The sequence below is a fragment of the Hyperoodon ampullatus genome (genome assembly GCF_949752795.1).
Source record: "Hyperoodon ampullatus genome assembly, chromosome: 7".
NCBI classification, from domain to species: Eukaryota; Metazoa; Chordata; class Mammalia; order Artiodactyla; family Ziphiidae; genus Hyperoodon; species Hyperoodon ampullatus.
Window position 1 is genome coordinate 41,150,425 of NC_136920.1, and position 19,139 is coordinate 41,169,563.

Genomic DNA, 19,139 nt, shown 5'->3' on the forward strand with positions numbered 1-19,139 from the left:
CCTATAATTGGGAGAAATCTTGGATAAATAAAAATCAAACCCTGTTATAACCTAGATGTCAGATAATCATGACTCACCCACATCATAAATGTTCTGTGTAAAATCTCCCACCTCAGGCCTTTGTGTTTTCTGTTCTTCGTGTCTGGAACCGTCTTCTCCCAGACATAAGCTCTGCTCAAATGCTGCCTTACCAGGAATCTTTGTTTGACCACCCCATTTTCATCCTCAGCCTGCTTTATTCTTCTTCATATCACATATGAAACATGTTGATATCTCCCACTGTCTCTCCCACTAATGTAAAAATCCCTTGGAGGAGTGGTCTCTAGTGCGTTCACTGCTGTCTTCCTGGTGCTTAGACCAATGAATGGCTCACTGTAGACTTTACATAAATGAAATCTTTGTCAAATGAAGATTGCTCCACAAATCATTACTGTGTATATAGGTGACATGGTTTGATAAGCATATAACAAATCCCTGATGAGTGAGGTTTTATCATCTTCATGATCTAAATTTTTACATATTTCTCAATAGTGCATGGGACAGAGGCAAAGCCAACCTGGCTCTCCATTCTTTGGAGGCCAAGGTCGACAAGGTCTGGTCCCATGTCTGTTGTGGTAAGTGGTGGCTTTCTCATGGAAACCTCCAGTAATTCTCATTCACTTCTGGTTTGTAATTACATTGTACCCAAATGAGCTCTATGGCTCCCTACTAAATACTAAGTTCTTTAAGGTTTGTTTCTTAATGGTCTTTGTATGAGTCAGAGAGCCTAGTGTTGTGCCTGGCATACATTCAGTCTTCCATACTTTTTTCCAAAAGAATGAATGAAGAGAAATAGCAGTCTCCATGGCCTCAGATTTGCAGGAGTGAAGTGATATCTGGTACCCAACCTTAGCTTCAAGACCTTCAATCTGCATATTAGCCCTTAGTGCCATCTTCACACCAGGGACTTACCACCTGCTCAATCCAGAACCCTGTCCTGGCTCTGCTATGGATTCCAGGCAGGATACTCCCCACATCTTTTTGCCATCCATTTCTAATGTAGCAAAATGCTGGGATTGGAGCCAGACATATCTGCTGAATTCAAATCCTACCTTCTCCAGAAACCAGCTGTGTATTCTGGGCCAAGTTCCTGCTTTATTTCTCTCTCTTTCCACCTTTCTGAACTCAATGTGACAGAGGCTGCTAGTTGTTCACCAATATCCATTCTTTTTCCTTTTATTATAGTACCTCTAAGCTTTAACTGGCCATATGGCTGCCCAGTTAGAGACTGCATTTCTCAGCCTTCCTTGCAGCTAGCTTTTGCCCTGGGGCTAAGTTCTGGCCAATGCGGAGTGAACAGAAGCAAGGCTTGTCACTTCCAGGTCATACTCCTAAGAGGAACGGTCTTACTCTCTCCTCTTGCCCTTCCCCCTTCCCTCTGGCAGGAGCACAGTCATGATGGTGGGAGCTGAAGCAATCACTTCAGGCCCAGAGCTGGAAATCATGTAGTGAGAATGGCAGAGCTGCCCTACCAGCCCTGGTCTGCTCATCTCTGGTCTTGTGGATGAAACAGAAATACACTTCAATCTTTTTTAAACCTGTGTATTTGGGGGTCTCTTTGTCACAAAAGCTTAGACTATAACTAATATGCTCAATTTTGTTAGTTGTAAAATGAGAATGATACCTAGCAGGGCTGTTCTAAGGAGGACTATGCAGTAGAAGTTTAAGACTTTGTGCAGCTTTCCTTTAGCCTGATGTCAAAGTCACAGTCTGAGCAGAATAACTGAAAGTAAGATATCTGGAGTGTTTGACTAGTGCCAAAGTCAGTCACAGTCAAGATCAGGCACTATAGTATCACCCCTACCCCCCATCCCTCTCCCGCTTTCTCCACTCCTTCTCAACGCCCTAAGCTCTAGGGTCAGCCAGTGGCCAGTTGGCTAATGAAACAGTAGGAAGAGAAACCTTTACGGTGTTGGTGGCAGGGAAGGACAGACATTTGTCAAAAAGAATTTAATTTTTTACAATGGCAAATGCCATACAAACTCTGTTCCTTATCTCTTCCTGAAACGTTTGGTAAAATATCCAGTTCTTGTTGCAGTTTTGAGGAGCTAAATCTGTTTTGAGGCTATGTTTACGTTTTGAGTTCAGCCTTAAGGGCAAGCCTGGAGGGATGCTTGGACACTCAATGCAGCAGAAAAGGAGCAAGCTGGCCAGGAGCTGCTGCACTGTGGAAACCCAAGAGCACATGAGGCCTCTGTGGGCATCCATCACCCTAGAACACTGGAAAATTTCACTAAAAGTTGGAAAATGGTGATTTTTGACTACAGATCCATAGTTAAAACTGGAAAGACTCAAACTATAGATTCTTAATTAAAGTCACTTGAATTTCTCCCAACCTCCTCACCAAAAATAATTGGTACATCCTCTATTAATACTAAATTTCAAAATTCACATATCATCAGGGAGATTTTGGCATAATTAAGTACCAACGTAATTAAAAAGAAATGTCTCAGCACTTACCCCACTGTATTATGGGCTTGGTTCTCCATGTCAAGAAACTACAGCATCTTGTTTGTATTTCTTGATTTTTAATCTGTGAGGGGGAAAAATGATCTAGATTTCTAAAATGCTTACATTTATTAACCTATAAAACAAGAAAATGTTGCTACTGGCAAACCATGTTGTTATATGAGTTCTTCTGAGTGTAGTAGCTCTTGGTTCCACAAAACATAGAAACTTGCATGTGTGTGTGTGCCCCATGCATTTATGACATTGGCTTAGTGATGAGTTGAAATAGGTGCTACTGACTGAAGTGAACATTCATTCACTATCTAATGAACAACAGCTTGGTGCCAGGTACTTTGCAAAGTGCCAGCACGTGAGATAAGTAAAACAGAATTCCTACTCCAGATGGGTCCCAGCTGAAGGTACCCAAGCTTTCCTTCCTGGTGGCTCCCCTAAAGGTCTGCCTTTATTTGAGTAGATTCTTTCTTTGGTCCTGTCTGGATTTAGTTAGAATGAATATACCATGAGATTTAGGACAAAAAGCCTAAAATTGCCTAAAAACAGAAATCTTACAATTCCTCAGTGGCTCTGTGGGCACCTGCTCACCCTTTTGACAAAATAGGGATGTTAGTACTTCCTAAAGTAAAAAAAAATGTTTTTCCCAGCAAGGTAGTTTTAATTAAAAAGAAAAAATCTATGAGGATAATGGACAAATATTGAAAAGGACTTTGACTCCTCTGAATAAAAGTTAAACAGCATTCAAGATGGTAGAAAGAGGAGGAAGACAGGCAGGCTCAGGTCCCTCTCAAATCAAAGGGATTAAAGAGAGACCCTGGAATTGGGAGTGCAGCAGGAGGCCGAGGAGCAGGAATGGGGAATGAAAACTTGACCAGTACGTTCAGATGAATAATTTCATTTTGTAGGTTCTCAAATCCCTCACTTTAACATCAGGGAAACTGAGGCACAGACGAGCCAAGTGACTTGCCCAAAGCCACACAACTAGAACACAGACCTTCCAGTTTAGGGAGAATCTCTGTTATGAATTCTACAGGGTCAGTCCGAGCCTCTCTCCACCCGCCCGCAGCCCGCGCCCGCCGGGAGGGTTCAAGGCCAACCTCCTCGGATCAGCCTGTCTGTTGGGGGTCCCCCGCCCCTCTTGGACAAGCGCTGAAGGTCGAGGGTCCGAGGCGGGTTACCTGCGCCGAGCCGCGCGCTCTCCCGACAGGTCTGAAGCCCCCAGAGTAGGAACGCCGGGACCACCGCCAGCCCTGCCCGCCCCGAGGGGCCGCGCCGCCCGCCGCGCGGCCTCCGAGGCCTTTACGGCCTCTCGCTCCCGGCCCGACGCCGCCGCAGAGCCGCCGCTGGCTGCCATGGGGACGCGGCCGAACTCGCTGCTGCGCGGGGTGAGGTGGGGCATGGGCTCGGCGGCGCGGCGGGCTGACCCGCGGGAGGCCGCGGCTGGCGCGCCTTGCCGGGCTACCCGGGACCTCGCCGCCCTGCAGTTCTGCGTGTGGGGTCTGCTCAGTAGACGGAGGGCTCCCCGAGACCATATTCTGGGTGCTGTCCACTTTGTGGCTCCCACTGCTTAGCAGAGTGTCCGGCACTCGATGGGGATCCGAGAAATATTTGTCGAATGAATGCACGAAATAACGAGGGAACAAAGTGTAAACAGCTGTGGGGAGGGAGGGTTCTGCATCCAGGTTCCTTAAATCCCCCTGGCTTCCCCCGCTCTTACCCACATTTGAAATGATACGAAAAAGAAATAGACTTACGGCAAAGAGAGCTGCCCTTCGAGTCACCAAAGTGTCCCCCAGCTAGGAAGCGCTGCTGGACTTTCAGCAGCAACTGTACCTGTCTTTCCCGTCTAGCGCATTGGGTCCTTAGAACAACTCTGCGAGTTAGACGGAGCAGATAGTGTTGCTTCCCTTTTAGGGAGAAGGAAATACCTCCTAACTGGGGGAACACGGACGGAACTCAGAGTGATTGATTCCAAATTCTTTCTTCTTTTTCACCAAATTCCAAGTATAACTGATGACAGAAGCTCTGTCTCATGGTTCTGATTTCAAAGAAATGATAGGAAAGAATATATGCATAAATACTTGTACATATACACACACACACACACACATATATATATTCCCTTTTTTTTCTTCTACTGATACCACGAGTGATATTTTAAGCACTTAGATTTTGTGTTTGGAAAATATTCTAGCATCTATTTTAGGGACAGTATTCCTTGCAATACATTCAGTCGATTAATTCCTAATTCTTAAAATCTTTTATTTGCACTCCACTTTCATAATATTAACATTAATTTGCTACTTTAATATGGCTATCAATTTAATACTGACCTCAATTCCTCCATCCAAATTCCACCTGAATTTCAAAAAATCATTTGCTGTTTCTTGACAAATTGAGTTTCATAGATGAATTGTGTAAAGTAACTCAGGTCATTAGTGCTAATAAGTGTTTCATAGTCCTCATTATGATTGAATGAAGAAAGTGATCATTTTATCTTAACTTGAGACCTTCCATTATTCTGTAAACCTTAGTCATATTCTCTATTCTTGTCTAAACTGAATGGATCAATGTATTTATTCTGACCCCAGGAAGGGAAAATGGAAATAGGAGTGAAATTTAATGAAGTTTCAGGATGCCCAATATCACTCACGCTGTGTAGCCCTTTACCATTGGTAAGTACTTTTATGTTCATTAGTTCCTTATATGCTCAAAATGTACCATGCAACACAAGTGTAACAGGTGTTATTATAGCTCCTTTTAGCATATTAGGAACCTAAGGTTTAGAGAGAATTAAAAAATTTTGTCCAAGAGTATACATCTAGTTCAAGTGCAGCTAAGATATGGACCAAGATCATCTTACTTCAAATCCAGTGCTCTTCAAACTCTGTCCAAAAATTAAGGTTGAGTAGGTTTCTTTAGCAGTCAGAATCTTGCACAGGTAACTGTAGATGTATTTAAAGCCATATTTTCACAAGAAAGAATGAATGTGAGCAGGGCTTGCAAAGCATAGGTATGTGAGAGTTCACATACTATGACAGATTTAAAGAAAATTTCAATACAGAATAGAAATATCCCATTCAATTGAATAGGAATAAAGGTTTCATTTCAGGGTGAGACTTAAGACTTAAAATGCAAAGACCTACCCTACCCTCCTCCTCACTGCTCCATGACTCCCCGCCATCAAGTAAGAACTGCAAAGCCTTGAATTTACCTGAAATGTACCTATTATTAGATCTTTTCAGGTGAAATTGTTTTGAAAGGGATGAGGAGAGGATCGAGGATGGTCTTTGGAAGAAAAGCTAAGGGATGAATTATGTAGAATAAATAATAATCATTATAGACTGAACCTTAAAAATTGAAAAACCTTCATTAACAAAACAGTTTTCATGCCAAAATTTATAATAGTAGTACAGAAAACAAACATATGACTTTAATATATGGAAGGTTATATAAATTATCTTTATGTCTGTCTTTTTATCAACATGGGAATATTTATTTTTATATCATTTTAAAAAGAAGGCTAAAAAATTATATATATTACAATGAAAAGTTATGACTACCTTATGCATGGAAAATATTTTAGAAAAAAATTTAATAATAATAATTATGAAATAACCATAGAATTGGAAGAATTCATTAAGGGCACCTAGTCCAAACCTTCATTTTATATAAAGAAACTCAGACCCAAAGAATTAAAATGATTTGACTAGTTCTATTTCTAGTTAATGATAAAAATAGAGATTAGAATCCAGGTTTTTTCCTGATTGTATCTTGCCACTTCTATAAGTGGAAGCAGGTTGAGGGAGTCTTCTGGAGATGCTTCAATGCATATTCTAGTTGAGAAAATAGCCATTCAGGAAAAGGAGATTCGGTCTTTAGAACCGAGGCCACCCTAGAGACAGCACTGTCCCATAGAAATATAATGCATACCACCTATCCACCCATGTAATTTAAAATATTCTAGTAGTCAAACTTAAAAAATAGGAAACAGGTGAAGTTAATTTGAAAAGTATTTGAAAAGTATATTTATTTAACCCAACATATCCAAAATATGTTTTCAACTATATGTTTTCAACATATAGTCAGTATAAAAAATTGAGATATTTTACATTCTTTTTTTCTATACTTAATCTTCAAAATCTGGTGTGTAGTTTATACTTCCAGCACAATCAGTTCCTAGAGCCATATTCAAGTGCTCAATAGCCACACATGACTGGTGGCTACCAAATTGGACAGCACAGCCCTGGAATATGAGTGCCTGGTCAATGTACTAAAGCCCTTTGTTAAGTGTGAAGGGTCATACAATGAGAGAGATTCTAAGTAATTTGGGTGTGATTTGAGATGGACTATGAAAGTCTCCTCCCTCAAAGTCCTCATTAACCTTCCCTGCATTGGGAAAGGGATTGGAGAAAAGCATAACTAGGCCCCTTAGCCAGGCAGGGTGAGGCCTTTCACTGCATCATGACTCACAGTCCTATGAGTTCTCCTCATCAGGGCTGCTTCTCCAAAGAGAATTCAGACAATTCAGATTTGATGGGAGGGCCTCTTTGTGTCGGCTGGCCAGGGGCCCAGGTGCCACAGAAGCACATCCTCCTGATGGGAATTAGGAACACCGGATCTCATTTTAGTTTCAGAAAATAAAACTAAATTTTTTGGAAAATGGCTACCATGACTTTTTCCTATAGTTTTCCTTCTTAGAGGTCCTTAGTGTTTTGCTTTGTGGTTTTGAAAATGTAACCCTCTCTTGGATATTAAAGGGAACTAAAGATTTTTTACAGTCTTGAGCTAAAGTTTCATGGATGGAATAGCTTATTTCCTGGAATCAGGCATGGCAGGGTTGATGCTGAAGTGAAAGGTTCCCAATGGGGAAGACAAATTTGGAGCCAGGGGTCAACTCTTTCCAAAAGCTCATCTCTGTTAAAACCTTTCAGGTCTCGAGCTAATATGATAGTGAGAAATTATTGGGTCAAAATTGAAGAAAGGCAAGAACCTACAGAAGTGAGCCCAGAGCTCAATGCTTCTTTTGCCTGGAAAGCATTCGATGTTCTGGAAGGAATAACCACAAAACTGAGCAGCAGTTCTGGTAGTCTTGGGAAGCAAAGGGGCCAAAAGACAAAGCCTGGGCTCACCCCAGATAAGTAGTCAATAAATACCCTCTGCCTTTAAGCTGGAATCCCAAAGAGCTTTGCCCTCAGGAAAATGGTGAAGTGGAAATAAATCAGTCCTCTCACTAACTTGCAGCCCAGCTTTGGATCACCTAAGTAATTCAGGACAATCTCAGTCTCTGAGCATGGATAAGGCAGTGTTGGACTGGTAGATTAAAACACCTGGAAAAAGTTAGCAAAAATTTTCTCTGGTGAAGATTAAAATCATTCTAGGCCTCAAATTCTTCCTAAGAATAATATCTCAAATAGCAGAACAGACGCAAATATAATCTAGGACCAGGAAACAAGATACCATCAGGGAAAACTAGTAGAAAGTACAGACCATAGAAACAGAACCACAGAAGATTTATATATTGGAATCAGACAAAGATTATAAAAATATGGATAATATGTTTAAAGAAATAAAAATAAGATTGAAAAATCTGTAAGAAGTGCTAAATATAAAAAGCAACTTAGCATATTTGAAAAGGAACCAAATAGAAATTCTAAAGCTAAAAAAATTACTAATAACAAAAATTAAGAACACAGCAGATGTGTGTAATAGTAGATTTGATACAGGTACAGAGAGAATTTGTGAACTGGAAAACAGATCAGAAGAAAATTTCCAGATTGTAGGGAAAAGACAAAATATTGGAAAATATTTTAAGATGAAGGTTTACAACTTTAGTACTTATTAATAGAATTATTTGTTGTTATGAAAATTAAAACAGATACTATATATGAAAGTATCTAGTACATGCCCTTGCATTTAGTGGGTACTCAAGAAGTATTTGTTGAATTTGATATTTGGTTATTTCACAAATCATCTTTGTCACTTTTTATAACTTCCATTTCTTTGTCAAAGTGTTCAGGCTTCTCTTTTAATTTTTAAACATATTAATCATAGTCATTTTCTATTCTGTGTCTTATAATTCCAATCTCTGAAATTTTGGGATCTATTACTGCTATTTCTTATCATGTTATCTTATTTTCTTGTATGTTTTATGAGTTTTGACTATAAGATAATTTGTGGGGGGGATTTATTTCTGGGACATCTTTGAGGCTAGAATTGAGGTTAAATTTTTCCAAAGGATTTGCATTTGCTTTTGAGAGTTGCCTTACGGCATAACCAACCCCAAATTATTTTATATTACATTTTTGACAGGAGATTTTTAAGATAACACAGGTAATATGAATGAATGAAAAATAAGTGTAGGAACAAGTTATGATACAGATTTCCAGAGAAAGAATTTTCCTTCACTTAGGGTCAAAGTTAAGATAGGTATGTGTTCTGCTGTTCCATTTTTGTGACAAAAAATAAGTGTCTTTTATTTTAGAATAGTTTTAGATTTACAGAAAAATTGTGAAGATAAAACAGAGAGTTCCCATATACCCCACATTCAATAGCCCTTATTATTGACATCTTTTATTAGTATGCTCCATTTGTTACAATTAATAAACAAATGCTGATGTATTATTATTAACTACAGTTTGTACTTTACTCAGATTTCCTTAGTTTTTACCTAACATCCTTTTTTCTCTTGCAAGATCCCACCCAGGATAACACATTACCTTTAGTTATCATGTCTTCTTAGGCATCTCTTGGCTGTGACAGTTTCTAAGAATTTCCTTGTTTTCGATGATCTTGACATTTTTGAGAAGTGCTGGTCAGGTATTTTGTAGAATGTCCTTCAATTGGAATTTTTCTTGTGTTTTTCTCATGATTAGACTGGGATTATGGGTTTGGGGGAAGAAGATCACAGAAGTAAACTGCCATTTTCATCACATTGTATCAAGGGTACCTACTGTCAACATGGTTTATGATTGTGGGTGTTGATCTTGGTCACCTGATTGAGATAGTGTTTGTCAGGTTTCCCCACTGTAAAGTTACTCTCCCCTCCCTTTCCACTCTGTGCTCTTTGGATGGAAGTTATTATGTACAGCCCACACTTAAGGAATAAGGAGTTTTGCTCCATCATCTCCTTAAGGGTAGGGTATCTATATGAATTATTTGAAATTCTTCTGCATGGAAGTTTTGTCTCATCTCTCTCATTTATTTATATCTGTATGGACTCATGGATATTTATTGTATACTTTGAATTATAATTCAAGGCTTTTTAATTTATTTTGTTTCTCAAATTGTTCCAGCTTTGGCCACTGGGAATTCTTTCAGTTAACTTCTATGTCCCTTTGACATACTCTCATCATTGTGGGTTTTAGTTTCGTTTAGTTTTGGGATTTTTTGAAGCACTTCATGACTTTCTGGCATTATAAGATGTTCCAGGCTCATCTATATCTATAAATATCTATATCTACAAGTATCTATAAATGCTTCTATACGTAACCATTTGTTTTTTTATTAGGCTAAACATGAGTTCCCATCGTAATCTCCAACTAACCTATTATGTGGATCATTCTAACCTCCTCTCCTTGCTTATGTGTAAACTCCTATGCCAACAGGAAAAAATTGGCTCCTACCATCCACCATCTATTTACTTAATTACTCAACTGTATAAGTATACAGGTATCGCAGTATTGGAAGCGTTAACCTGTACCCTCTGAAAAACAACTTTATCAGTTAGAGTACAGTACTTATGTACAGTTAATTTTGCCTTTTTTACAGATTCTATTCATACCCAAATTTACTTAGATCAGTACCTTTGCCCCTTACCTCTTTCATACATTTATAATATAGTTAGAATGTCACATTTTGCATTCCATCCTGGGATCCTTCAACCCCCTAAATCACTTTTTAAAAACTTGTATGCATTTAAGTTTACTCTTTGTCTCTCATTTACTTTTATAGTGAGAGTAGCCTTTGGGGATCCCAGTTTTTTGCAGGGGTCTTCTATTAGAATCCTCACCTGGGCTGGTCCTGGGCTTTATATCCATTGCCCTTCTGCCCATAGTCATCACAGTGTAAGAAGAAACACTCAGGGCAAAGCTGCTGTTAGCATTTACTCCCTTGTTAGAGGTCTTGCTTTTACTTGGGTTTACAAATCTATCGGTTCCATTCTTTCTTTCCAACTCAGCAACATATTTATATTTTATATTTCATTTGTTTTTATAAGGAGGGTTGTTCAGTATACCTAATCAAACATGCTGCCAGAAATGGAAGTCTTTTCTACATTATTTAAATTTTTTCATATCATATTATATATAAATGTTCTTTAAGTTTCCTCAGCTCTTTATTTTTAGAAACAGGAACAGTAAAAATTATGACTGAGTTAAATAAATGATGCTTCAAGATCAGCCCCCCTCTGCTATAAATAGTGTTGTTAGTGAGAGATTAAAGAACAGACTATAGCAACGTGTGGAGTAAGAGAATATGGCTTTAAAATATATTTAGAACACAGAATTTTGTATTAGGAAATCTAACTATCGTTATTTTATTGTTATTTAATTTTATTGAAATGACTTCTATGAATTGAGAATTACTTTCTGTGTATCTCTGAGTGTCATGTTTCCTAGTTATCCTATAAACAGTGGTTAATGTGCAGGTGGCTGAGTAAAACTGAGTTAGAGATACATGAAGAAACAAATTTCAATGGATAAACATTCTGTCATCACCACGAGAGACTGCAGCTCCTGTTGGAGAGAGATACCAGTGTTTTATCCATTTTAGTGTCACCCTTCAATGAGCATGTGAAACAACACGAAGGTTGAAGAAAAGTGACTCCTAGTACCCTTGTTTCTTAGGTTTGTGTTGCAAGACTACTCATCATGTTGCCACCATTATGCCTCTTTTTGTTCCTGGTATAAAGCATGTTAGCACTGTCCCTGTTGCTACCTAATATGAGTTGTTATGCCTATAATAAAACATTATTCCAGGAGGCATCTGAGTTCAGTGTTGAGGGAACATAAGTTTGCCACATTCAATAGGAAAAAAGAAAACCAAAACATTTTTCTCTTTTCCTTTTCCTGGACAAAAATGATGAAACCTCTTAGATATGTCTCAGAAAAGGAAGCAGAGAAATATGTACCATGAAATCTAGTTCCCAGTGCCCTTACATATAGAGCCGCTTACTCGCCACCTGCTTGCATTCTACAGTGCTTGATTCTACAGAAAACTTGTTAGAAAACAACTTTTGACAATTTAGGGATTGGTCATCTCTAAAAACTAAACTTACATCATTCTGATGGAACATTGTGGAGTGTCACCTGAAAAGTATACTTGCCTTCAGTTTATGGTAACCTCAACATCCAGAAACCCAAATTATCTCTGAAAGTTTGTAAATTGCTTTGTAAAGAAGGCATCAATCTCATTATCATGGGGTTGTGCTGAAATTCATTATGCAGTCCTATATCTGAACTGACTGGGAGAATTTTCTCAGCTTGACATAAATCCTTAGATGGGAGAGACTGATGATCATTGTGAGAAGAAACCACATTTTCTTTTTTTTTTCTCTTTTCATTGTTAAATGTTTCAATTGCATTTCTCACTTTAACTGGGCTAAGTCACTTACCTGCCCATGGCTGAATTAGGTTTGTTAACAATGAAGGAAAGGAAATTCATTCTTCTGAAAAAAGAATCAATAGCAGTAGGCAGTAGGCCCTCCAAGCAGGAAAAGATATATAATTTCAATGTTCATCATTTAAAATTGTGGAATTCTTATCTTGAACCCTTCTTTTCCTTTGAATATACAATATTAAAATACAACTATACAAGTGATTTATTTCTGAGAAATTTATCTGAGCATTACAGAAAGAAGATGGGCTTTGAATTCAGACAGATGAGAGTTTGAATCCCAACTCTGTTATTTAACAGCTATATGACTGTCTAACATTTAATTTCACTGAGTATTAGTTTCCTCCTTTCCATAGTGGGAAATAATAGTAGTTACAGGGCTGTAGTACATATTAAATTAGGTCAGTGATGTATTTAACGTGCTTGTCACTCAGTAGGTACCTAAGAATAGTTGGAATTAGCATCACTACATGGTTGTTTCTATTGTAGTGTTATTATTCGTTATGTAACTATTCTGCTGTGTTTTATATATTCAGAGAGAAAAACTTTTAGAAGCAAATTAGCCTGGACAAGTTAAAATAAAGAGCTTAGAGAACACTTGAATGATAATTAAATATTGATAAAGGGAAAGGGAAAGGTAATTAAATTAATTGGTTGCTAAGGTATTTTTCCCAATTAAAAGTCAATCCCGGGCTTCCCTGATGGCGCAGTGGTTGAGAGTCCGCCTGCCGATGCAGGGGACACCGGTTCGTGCCCCGGTCCGGGAAGATCCCACATGCCGCGGAGCGGCTAGGCCAGTGAGCCATGGCCGCTGAGCCTATGCGTCCGGAGCCTGTGCTCCGCAGCGGGAGAGGCCACAACAGTGAGAGGCCCACATACAGCAAAAAAAAAAAAAGTCAACCTCATGGGGTTAAATAAAGACTTTCTGTGTGTCGAAATTTCATTTACTATTCCATTATTCATCCATTCAAAAACAGCACATTTATGTAATGTGAACTATATGCTAGGCATTGTGGGAGAGGAAAGATCAAGGGGTAGGAGCATGCAAAGAGAAATTCATCTGATAAGCAAGGTGCTTTTTTCAAATCATAAATATACAAAAAAATGCTCATCCTCACCAATAAAGAATACAAATTAATAAAAATATCAAGTAGGATTGAGAAAAATTAGAAAGACTAATAACATTTAAAATTGGCAAAGAGAGAGAGACATTCTCATCTACTGTTTGGGAGAGTATAAATTGTTACAATTATTCTGGGGAGGCAATTTAACAATATCTACCTAAATTTAAAATGTGCAAGCCTAAAATTCCAATTTTAAGAATTTATCCTATAGAAATAATTTCTTGAGGACATAAAGATATACATAAAAATAGGTTTTGTTGCAGCATTGTTTATAATAGCAAAAAAGGAAGGGGGAGAGCAACAGAATAGTGTACACCTTTATTAGCTATGTACTGCTGTGTAACAAATTATCCCCAAAATTATCAGTTGAAAACAACAAATATCTATTACCTTATTTCTTTAAGGGTCATGAATTTGGTTTTGGCTTAGCTGGGTGCTTCTGGTTCAGAGTCTCTCATGAGATTACAGTCAGGATGTTGACCAGGACTGGAGCCTTTGAAGACTTGACTGGGACTGAAGGATCTGCTTCCAAGATGGCCCACTCCTGTCTGTTGGCAGGGGACCTCAGTCCCTCTCTACATGGACCGTGTGAACATTTCCATGGAGCTTCTTGAGCATCCTCATGACATGGCAGCTGGCTTCTCTCAGGAAAAATGAGCTAAAAGACAACAAGAAGGAAGCTGCAATGCCTTTTATGAACTAGTCTTGGAGATCACACATTATCATTTCTATAATATTCTATTCATTAGCACCAAGTCACCAAATCCAGTCTAAGCTCAAGGGAAAGTGAATTAGGCTCCATTTTTGGAGGGACGTGTGTTGAATGATTTATGGATGTATTTTTAAAACTATTTAACTTGTCCTCCGGCCACAGATTAAAATTATTCTCACATAGAAAATATACTCATCCCCTTCCAACACCCCCCAACCAACCCCATTTCAACAATTTATTGCATCGGTTTAAAGTCCAGAAACATGTCAACTTAATCAGATCCAGGTGAGGCTTCAGCTTGTCAGGTGTCATTCCTTAAGTGCAACTCCTTGAGTATGGTTCCAACAAGGAGATCCCCCAGCAAGGGGATACTTGAGATCCCCTTAGATCTCAAGCCCTGTGAACTAAAGAGACAAGTTATCCATATATATATATACATCCATATACACACACATAAATACATACATGAGGGGATAACTCATCCTATATATATACATATATATATGTATGTGTGTGTATATATATATATATATATATATATATATATTGTATATATGGGACAGGCACAGGATAACCACTCTGGACATTCTTGTTCAAAAAGAGAAAAAATGGGATGTCCAAAGCAGTCACTGTTCTATAGCAATTCTGAAATCCACTCAGCTACATGTTAGAAGTTCTTGATTCAAACTCATTCCTACTCCTGACCAGGAATGATTGTTCATGGCTCTTGGCTTCAATAACCTCTGAAGGTCACCTGGTACATCAGGTACATTTTCTACTTTCCTGATTCATTCCTCCTTTTCCTTGAAAGTTAGCCTATTTTGGAGCTATGTAGTTTTCTCAGTAAAATTTTGGAGCTCCAAATGCCTGTTTTCATTGTGTACTATCTCCTTCAGTCTAAGCTGGTGTTATTTCTGTAATTATAATTATTTTTAGAAACTCTGTGGGCCTCCCACGAATCTTATCAGGGTTCACTTCATTAGACAAAAGCCACACCCACAAATCTCTTCAAGGTAAATTCTTCTCTACCTTGAACTTCTGCTGAACTATGGAAGGACAATATGCTTCAGCTTCTTCAAAGCTCTGTTGTTTGAACAGCTCTCTGAGGCACCATCTTAGATCTTCCTGAGGTCATAAGCAAAGTATTTTAAAGCTACACTCTTAGCCTCATCTCTAAACTAGGCTTTCTTGGCAGTGGCCTGGAATTGATCTTTGCTGCAAATCCATTTCTTCATTTTAGTTTTGTTTGCCATCTGGAAAGACAGAATTTTTAAAAACCATCCATTTCTGGCTTCTTTGTGTTTAACAATCCTTCCTTTGGTTTCTCTCTTTCCTCTCATATTTCATTACAATCAGCAAGAAGAAACCAGGTGGCACCTTCAGCATTTTACCTGGAAATGTCCTTAGCTAGATCATCTGGCACATCAGGTACATTTTCTACTTTCCACATTACCACACGGGACAGTCTTACTAAACTTTCTGCCACTATGTAACAAGGATCCCCTTTTCTCCAGTTTCCCTAAAGTTGTTCCTCACTTTCCTGTAAGCTCTCACCAGAGCCTCCCTATGGCAACCAGGCCTCTATTAACACTTTCTGACACTCTCCTCAAAGCCTTTACAGCCTTTTCCCACTACCCAGTTCCAAAGCCACTTTCACATTTTTAGGTACTTATTAGGATAGCATCCAACTTCCAGGTATCAAAATCAGTATCATTATCTACTGCTGTGTAACAAATTACTCCAAAACATAGCAGCTTATAACAACCATTTATTATATCACAATTGCTGTGGGTCACGAATCAGGAAGCAACTTAACTGGGTGACTTTGGCTCAGGGTCTCTCATGAGGTTATAGTCAAGATGTCAGTGGGGCTGTTTTCACTTTTTTAAATTGAAGTATAGTTAATTTACAAAGTTGTGTTAATTTCAAGTGTACAGCAAAGTGACTCAGTTATATATATATATATATATATATATATATATATATATATATATTATATATTATATTTCTCAGATTATTTTCCATTATAGTTCCTTTATAGGTATTACAAGATATTGAGTAGAGTTCCCTGTGCTATACAGTAGGTCCTTGCTGTTTATCTATTTTATATACCGTAGTGTATATTTGTTAATCCCAAACTCCTAATTTATCTCCTCCTCTCCCTCCCGTGGCATTCTTTTAAAGGCTTCAGTGGGGCTGGGGTATCCACTGCCAAAATGGTTCACTTGAATGTGTAGTGTCAGAGGGCCACTGTTCCTCACTGGCTGTTGGCATGGGACCTTAATTCCTGGCCATATAGGTCTTTCTTCAGGGCTTCTTGAGTGTCCTCATGACAAAGAACTGGCTTCTCTCAGAATGAGTGATCTGAGAGAGAAAGAGAAAAGGGGAAGCTGCAATGTCTTTTATGATCTAGTCTCAGAAGTCACATAATGTCACTTCCACCACATTCTATTCATTAGAAGCGAGTCACTAAGTTCAGTCCACACTCAGGGGAGGGGAATTAGGCTCCACCTTTTGGAAAGGAGTATCAAGAATTAATGGACTTCTTTTACTTTGTGAATGCATTTTAAAACCATATCAATACCCATTAAAAATAATGAGGTATGTTAAAAAATACTAACTTAGAAAAGCATTGTTGATATATCATTAATTAAAAAGAACAGAGCAAGTTTTATGATATGTATAGCAATGATATATATAGCGTGATTTTTTATTTTGGGAGAAACCGACCAAATCTTACATATGTAGGTGTAAGCATAAAAGTTTCTAGAAGCTTACAGATGAAAATGTTGATAGTGCTTACAGACGTATGGTAGGTGGTTGGAAATGAACCTAGTGGACTGCAGAGGAGTGAGTTTTACACATTACATTGAAAAAGAGGAATAATTACAAGTAATTTTTTACTCCTTCTTTGTGTCTTTCTGTGATTCCAAACTTGCTAAAATAAACATGTATTGCTTATATAATTAGAAGGTAGCAAGTGTGCATAACAGGGAGAGATTTAACTTTTAGCTATAAACATTGGATTGAGATTGGAAGAGAATGGAGATGAGACCTTACCCAAATCTCAACATAATGATCAAAAGCCCAACAGGAACACCAGTTTGTTAGTACTAAAGATCTGATTTGTTGAAAGTGGATAAAATCAGCCCTGTAAATTGTGAAAAACATAATTTCAATTCTATCTGTTGGACTACAGGGTGTTGACAAGATTTTAAGAAAGAATATATAACAAAGGATTTCTGACTAACACGGCAGATTGAAACATGCCTTCCCTACTCTCCTCTCCTGAAATTCCACTACAATGTCAATAGAATATGAAGTACACACACACACACACACATACACACACACACACAAAAATAGAGAGAAGAAGAGGGGAGAGGGAGGTAGATGTTGATAGAGAAAGAAAGAGGGAGAGAGAGAGATTGCAAGAGACAGAGAGAGAATGAGAGAGAGAGAGGAGGAGAGTGAAAGGGAAGGGAACAGGAAGAGAAAGAACAGGAAAGAAGACAGTGGTATAATTTTGGCAGCTGGAAAGTTGATGGATTAGTGGTGACTGACTCCTTAGACCAGGGGAAGCTGAAATCTAAGCCTACAAGAGCTGAAGCTAAGAAGTATGTCAACTCATGCCAGGGATTTCCAAAAAAGAAAGCTCAGGAATTCAATCCACCAAGTGCTTCAAAATATTGGGGAACAGGTAGGGAAGAAAACAGAGTGTTGATTGAACATCTACATAGGGTATACCCGGATCCTTCCCTCTATACCATTCCCCAGCTGGATAACTGCCTCTTCTTGAATCTGGCAGAAAACTAGAGGTTTACTCTCTGGAGATGTCAAACCAGAGGTCTCCGGACTTAGGGCATTCAGCAGAGAGGAGGATGGAGTACCATACCAAAAACAGGGGAACTGAATGAAAGCCTCTATTCTAAACAACCTCTTCCATGGCTCAGCTCTTAGAATGCTGGCAGTCATATTTAAAGGCAGGAGTTTAGAGGATTCCTCTCTGAGGAAAGTGATCAGCCAAAGAGGAAAATGAGAAAAACAAAATAAACTACTTGCACTTGGGAGACCCCTAATGAAATGGCTGTGTTCTACTCAATTATCCTTCAGTGAAGCCAAGTCTTTAATAAGCCCTATTCTCTCTTCTCACAATTTTAAGTCCTCTTTCTTAAATATGAGCAAAACAAGAATAACAAGAGATTTGGGGGAAACTTTTAACATCAGAGAGACCAAAACAAATAGAAAAAGGTAGCACAGATGAAACAATATAGGAAGCAGAAAAAACAAAAACAAAAAAACTATAATCATCTTCAGGGATGATTACATCCCTGCATTACATCCATGACACATGCACACAAAAGTTATAAAAAGAACGTTTAGAAAACCAGATAGGCCTTAGAAATTTTAAAATATGATACAAGAAATTATAATTCTGGAATAAAGTTTAGAATGCATTAATGATAGGTATATAGAAAGTTATCAAATGAAAAAAAGTTAACTATTAATTCTAGGGAAAACATAACATTATATAAGAAAAGAATGTAATACAGTACTTGGCCAAGATAAAAATAATGTTCACATAGACAAAATAATGCAAACTCAAATACTGATCTATTTAAAAATATGATATAGATAAATGTGTGGGTAGATGAAGAAGGAGTCTGTGTGGTGTCCAGGGGAGTCATGATGTATCTTCAACAGTGGGGAGAGCCTAGAAAATCTCTAAAATACAAAATTAATAAATAGTAGAATAAACTTGCTCATTAGAAAGCTGTGGTAGGTATTTGTCATTTCTTTTCAGGCTGTCTAGCTCCTTTTGAACAACATACTGTTATATTTGGGGAATTTACTGCCATATGAATCCTGTATCCCCAAAATAAACTCCCAAATTCTGTTCCAGTGTCCTTTTCAGCTAGCACAGACACATGTGACCTGGGCTCCGCCAGCAGACTCACTCCCACGAGATTCTGATCTAGAAGTGAGCGACTTGAGGAAGGTGATCCCATATGGAAAGCATTTGGCTGGTAAGGGCTGTAGCAGAATAATTCAGCTTTGGAGGGCGGCCACAAGGTTGAGTTCCAGAGCAGAATTGACATCCATGGGGCACGTGGTGGTAGAATGTGTCTTTTTTCAGGGGAGTCTGCTGTATGGTTTAATCACTGTTCTCAGAAGCTTAGCATCCC

The 19,139-nt window shown here is 38.4% G+C and overlaps 1 protein-coding gene across 1 annotated transcript in view; it reads right to left on the reverse strand.

Moving 5' to 3' along the window:
• Positions 1-2,528, reverse strand: part of DEUP1 (deuterosome assembly protein 1) — a gene marked incomplete at both ends in the record, with an annotated part of 99,232 nt that extends 96,704 nt beyond the window's left edge. Inside the window, 1 exon segment of the mRNA XM_079708319.1 lies at positions 2,500-2,528. Within this exon segment, the coding sequence (XP_079564445.1) occupies positions 2,500-2,528 (29 nt within the window).
• Between the last annotated feature and the right edge of the window lie 16,611 nt (positions 2,529-19,139).